The following is a 5,856-nucleotide window of genomic DNA, read 5'->3' as shown; positions in this document are numbered from 1 at the left end:
CTGAGCGGGAAGCATGGGAGGTCAAAGTTCCTCAGGGACAAGAAGTTGCTCTACCGTGAGTTCAGCAACCAAGAAGGTACATTCAAACAGGTTGTCGTGCCTCGCGAGTTTCGCGAGGGTGTCATGGCAACGGCACACGACTCGATTCTGGGAGGTCATCTTGGTACCAAGAAGACCACGGATCGTGTCTGGCGCCACTTTTACTGGCCAGGCATCTGCACGGATGTCCGACGTTTCTGTGCGTCCTGCGATAAGTGCCAGAAGGTGGTGGCCAAAGGAAGGGTGAGGAAGGTCCCCTTGGAGAAGATGCCGCTCATCGACGAACCCTTTCGTCGGGTGGCAGTGGACATCATCGGGCCCATCTTGCCTGCGTCTGAGGACGGAAACAGATACATTTTGACCATGGTGGACTACGCTACTCGATACCCAGAGGCGATCCCTCTGAAATCGATTGAAGCCACGCGAGTAGCTGAGGCTCTGGTTACTATGTGGTCCCGGCTGGGAATTCCATCAGAGGTACTCACCGACAGAGGCACGCAGTTCACGGGAGGAGTGATGGCGGAAGCAGCACGACTGCTATCACTGGAGCAGCATTTCACCACTCCTTACCATGCTCAGTGCAACGGACTGGTGGAAAGGTTCAATGGCACCTTGAAGACCATGCTGAGGAAACTAGCTCAGGAGAAACCACGCACGTGGGACAGGTACATCCCAGCATTGCTTTTTGCATACCGCGAGGTTCCTCAGGAGAGCTTGGGTTTTTCCCCATTTGAGTTGTTGTACGGCAGACAGGTACGCGGTCCCATGGCTATCCTGCGTCAAGCTTGGACGGACGAAGAAGCTGACGAGGAGGTGCAGACGACAGCGACCTACATCGTAGAACTCAGGAACAGGATTGAAGAGACCTGCAAATTGGCTCAAGAGAACCTGGGAAGAGCAGCACAGCGTTATGCGCGAGGATTCGACCGCAAGGCACGGCCGCGCAGCTTCAAGATTGGAGAACGGGTGTTGCTACTTCTACCTGTCAAACACAACAAGCTACAACTGCAGTGGCAAGGACCTTTTGAGGTGACAGCGAAAGTGGGCCAGAACGACTACAGGATCATGATGCACGGGAAAGCACGCCTGTACCACGCCAACCTGCTGCGCGCCTACATAGAGAGGACAGCCTACGGGGAGAAGAACAAAGACCAGAAGAACAAAGTCAAGAAGACAGAGAAGGTTGCAGTCATCAGGGGTGAAACGAGGGGTTGCTCGTTCTTGAGGACGACCTTTCTGTCTGGAAACAGACCATCAACCTCTGCAATATCTTCAGGTTGCAAGGTTGGCAAACGCCAGACTTATGCGCTGGGCGTTGATTCTCCAACCGTACCAATTCACGGTACGCGTCATTCCGGGCGCCAACAATGTTGGAGCTGACTTTCTCTCTCGGGCTGTAGAGGAGAACATGACTGTGAGCGAAACCGAGGTTTCGTCTTGAAGAGGGGAGGTGTGTCACGATCGGGTGACAGAGACCAAGAAAGCGTCACTCAGTGGAGTGCCTGTTCTGGGTCAATGTATGATAGAAAGCGCCTGTGCGTGATATTGGACACAGCAGAGTTTTTGCTGACAGTGCTCCCGAGCACGGATGTTTTGAAACGCACGAGCTTCACAGTGCGGGTTTCTGCTATCATAGGGCTGACGGTTTTTTTCGCTGACAGCGCGCACGGGATTTTCAGGGATTGAGTTTCTCGTGTCTTTTTCCTGCTTGGGGAGGCAAAACTGTGTATAGCTGGACTGGTTTGGTGACAAGGTCAGTCACGTGTATTTGGCTAGGTGGTCTGTCAGAGACTCAAGGACGACACACTTGACACCCAGCGGCAGAAGGGGAAGGACCTAACACACAGTTACTAGAGTATGATGGTTTTTCACCGAGTATTATATTCGGCACTCTAGGGGAACTTCCACAAGTTATTCCTTTCCTCTGCCACGTATTTTGCTGAGGACAAGTCGTCAACTTTCCTTCGTCGGCGATGGCTTTCGCATAAGGATTCGACAAGGGGTTCTGGACGGTTTTGGTCACTGTTGACGAACAGAGGCTGGTCCAGGGAGGAAGCGGACTTTGCTTCCATTGAGAGTACAATCATAGGCTTTTGAGGTAATAAATCATTATTTAACGCTGTTGATGAGTCTGTGTTGTGGAATGAAATACTCTCTGTTGTTCTTTCCAGGTTAGCGCATAATTTACTCTCTGTGACGCTAAAATACTAATCTGTATATGGTTTTTGCAGATAGGGAGAGAAGGACGGAAAATGGCTGTTTTGTTGTTGTAAAAAGTCAGTTTTGTGCAGGCCCACGTGCTCGATGAGATATTTAAAGATGACATGTTTTAAGGTGGTGGGTGAGGGGTAGCTGACATGTTTAGTGCACCGATGCTTTCTGTTTGCAGCCTTCCTTCGTTCGCTTCGTTTCGTTCGCCTCGCTTCGTTACATTCCTGTAACATCTGCACGGCTGACTCTGGCGGGAACTGTTGAAGCTACGCTAACCAGCGAACCGGCTAACCAGCGGACCGGCTAACCAGCGAACCGACTAACCAGCATACCGGCTAAGCAGCAGCAGCAGAGATAAAGCTAAGTGCACCATGTCGTACGCACCCCGTTGACCACCGTTGTCTTTTCGTATCTATGATTTCATTGGAGTAGTGACAACGTGGGGTGTGTGACACCTGCACGAACTAGAGCTTTTCGAACAGAACATTCGCATTTAACTATATTTACACGGGTTCAGCGTGTTCCTATAATTTTCTACATACTACTGGCATTTTGTCAGTGAACACTGGTTTTTTACGTGTTGAGAACGTAAAAGGAACATATTTTGAGTGAAGGCTCGAGGGAGGTGGAGAGTTTATACATAAACAGGCGTCTGAAACTTATACTTTTGTTGACTCTATTTAATTGTATGACTGCGAGAGTGGATCGTGGTGTGGTTAGTTAATTAGTAGTAATTAACCGGTTCATAATCACCTTAAGTGATATATTGAAACGTGACACAGACCGTGTCAAATGCTCTTCTAATGTCGAAGAAGGTTGCCAGCACTGTTCTGCCTCGTGCTTTAGCCTTCTTGATGTGGGCTGTAAGTTTTACCACACGCTCCATGCAGGCTCGACCCTTTCTGAAGCCTGCCTGGCAGAGGGGGAGAATGTTGTTCTTTTCAAGAAAGTGTTCTAGTCTGTTTTTTACAATTCTTTCGTATACCTTGCCAAGGTGAGGTGTGAGTGAAATTGGGCTGTAGCTTGTCGGCAGGTGCCGGGGTTTACCGTCTTTGGGAAGAGCAATCACCAGAGCGTTTTTCCAGGCTGAGGGGAGTTTTGAGCTCGCCCAACAGTGCTGGTAAAACTCTAGCAGCACTTCCAGCATGGGCTCAGGAAACCGGCGTATCATGTTGTATGAAATGGGGTCTATCGCCCAACAGTGCTGGTAAAACTGTAGCAGCACTTCCAGCATGGGCTCAGGAAACCGGCGTATCATGTTGTATGAAATGGGGTCTAAGCCAGTTGCAACATTTCCGGATTTGATTCCTTGGATTGCCTTCCTCAACTCATTGATACCCAGATCCTCTTCTTCCTTTCGACGGTAATCAGCGAGCGACTGTGGCATAATTATGAGCTGCCTGACTGACTTTTGCAAATGTCTCAGCCAGGACCTCGGCCTTCTCAAGATTACTTTGTGTGTACTCATTCCCGTTCAGCAAATGTTTTTCAGGCAAGAACACTTTCCTTTTGAATTTTCGCAGCTTGGTCCATACAAGGGACGCGTCTCCTTGGTTATGCACCTTTTTACAACAGAAATCTGTCCAGTAGTCTGCTTTTGCCTGTTCATTGACCGCAGCACACTCCTTTTCAACTTCTTCAAGGGCTGATTTATTGGAAGCTGACTGATTCTTCTGATATGCTTTTGTAAAACGCCGTTTGCGCTGCACCGCAGCTCTGCATTCTTCATTCCACCAGGGCGAAGGTGCCCGTTCTCTCTTTTGAGGCCCAGAAGCGCGTTTTGGAATAGCTTGGTCAGCTGCACTGAGGATTGCCTGTCTGATGTTACCATAGTAGCCTACTGGTCTATGTCATTGTCTTTGAACTCAGTCTCTCCACATATATGCGTCAGAGTCTTCTTGAACTTCTCCCAATCTGCTTTGGCACAGATGTACTTTGGCGTAAGATCAACTTCAGCAGGATCAGGGTCAGCTTCATGGATGGTCGCGTGTATCAGATAGTGGTCAGATCCGAGTGTGTTGGGGTAGACCTGCCAGTCGATGGTAAGGGCAAGTTCGGGGCTAACCAGGGTAAGATCAATGGCAGATGATCTGTCTCTTTGTCGCTGGGCTTGTCTGGTGGCCGTGCCATCATTAAGTAGCACCAAATCTGAGATGCTGATGTCTTCAGCCAGCTGAGTGTCGGGGCTACTTTCTGCGTCAGCGTCCCACATCCGGTGGTGCGCGTTGAAATCCCCCATCACTACCCAGCTGCCCGAATCTGACGAGAGCTGAGTGAGCCAATAGGTACAACCCTGTGCCTTGCAGCCCCTGGGATAGTAGACGTTCACTAGATTAAGTGGCCTCCTTCCCCGCATGGAGATCTGCACTGCACACATGGAACCAAGTCCTTCCATATCTTGCATTTGTGGGTCTATAAGCTTGTACTTGAGGTCTGCCCGGATGTATGTGGCAACATGTACTCTCCCATTGTCAGCCAGGGCAACCTCGGGTGGATAGTAGTAACCTTCCAACCGTGGGAGGTTTCCTATCCTATCCGAGGCTGACTGTAGAGCAACAATATCAGTCTCAAAATTGTTCAGATGATCTACTAACAATGGCAACCGGCTGCTAAGGCTCAGCGCATTTCACTGTAATAAAGACAGGTTTCTACTTTTCCTGGGCAATCGTGTTGAGTCGGATGGTGCCCTTTTGTGAGCCAAAGACGGACGATTTGCATTAGTTGGGCCCCCCATTGATGTCACTTGTAAAGCTAATTTCTTCCCCTTCACTCGGAGGAACCCCCGAGAGTATTGCACATAGGGCCTTATGACTGGCTGTTGCCTTGAAATGGAAGCCTGGTTTACCACAGACAGTCCTGCCCAAGCTCAACAAGCTGTCCAGGAGTAATTTGGGATCATGCTGGGCTTTCGCATTGGCCATTAACGTAAGGGCCTTGGTAACAAAAGCTGCCGGGTCCTCACTGATAGGTGCTGCTGGCTGGGCATCCAGCTTAGACAATGCCAGTCTAGTTAGCCGTGACTCAATCGTTTTGCGTTTCTCAAACACACTTTCAGCCATTACAATACAATACAATACAATACAATAACTTTATTAATCTCTAAAAGAGAAATTGCATTGCTGAGCTTTTGTGTCCGTAATAAAACATACATAAAACATTCAAAAATAAACATTTGTTCTTTGTCATTCATACATTCTTGTGTTCTTATACATTTCTTCAATTCATACATCAATATTCTATCATAATTATGTACATACATTTATTCTCTTTTAACAGTCTGTCTTCAAACGCATCTCAGAGAGGGAGGCTAGAGATTTGTGTTGTGCCATAGGTAAAATCATGTGCTTAGCTATGAAGTATGTTATCACATGTTATTTAAGGAAAATGAGTAAATATATGTACCAAGCGTATAACATCAGCAAAACTGAGAAAATACAGCACATTGGTTATCACATAAGAAAGTATATTAAAAATAAATTAACATGCATTCACCATCAACAATGCACAAACGAAAGTCAGCACCTTGCCGGTTATCACATATTGTCTAAGAGAGTAGAATAAAAGTATATAATCATGCAAAACAAAATCAACAATACTGAAACAATA

At 47.8% G+C, this 5,856-nt stretch overlaps 1 protein-coding gene across 1 annotated transcript; it reads right to left on the bottom strand.

Annotated features, from left to right (window-relative positions):
* Nucleotides 1–4,087: 4,087 nt before the first annotated feature.
* On the bottom strand, nt 4,088–5,236 carry LOC138968066 (uncharacterized). The gene is made up of 2 exons (XM_070340631.1): nt 5,213–5,236; nt 4,088–4,795 (listed from the first exon to the last, which is right to left on the bottom strand). The coding sequence occupies exons 1-2, from the start codon at nt 5,234–5,236 to the stop codon at nt 4,088–4,090; spliced, it is 732 nt and encodes a 243-aa protein (XP_070196732.1).
* Nucleotides 5,237–5,856: the final 620 nt, after the last annotated feature.

The sequence above is a fragment of the Littorina saxatilis genome, linkage group LG6, assembly GCF_037325665.1.
Source record: "Littorina saxatilis isolate snail1 linkage group LG6, US_GU_Lsax_2.0, whole genome shotgun sequence".
Taxonomy (NCBI): domain Eukaryota; kingdom Metazoa; phylum Mollusca; class Gastropoda; order Littorinimorpha; family Littorinidae; genus Littorina; species Littorina saxatilis.
Note: the sequence above shows the minus strand (reverse complement) of the source record. Positions and strands in the feature narration are given on the sequence as shown.

What these genes read in the sequence shown, in the direction of transcription:
- LOC138968066 (XM_070340631.1), bottom strand. Translation starts at nt 5,236, where the DNA reads ATGCCCAGCCAGCAGCACCTATCA. An exon ending in CCAGCCAGCAGCACCTATCA is followed by an intron (nt 4,796 to 5,212) that starts GTGAGGACCCGG and finishes GTTGCTCTACAG; the next exon opens with TCAGCCTCGGATAGGATAGG.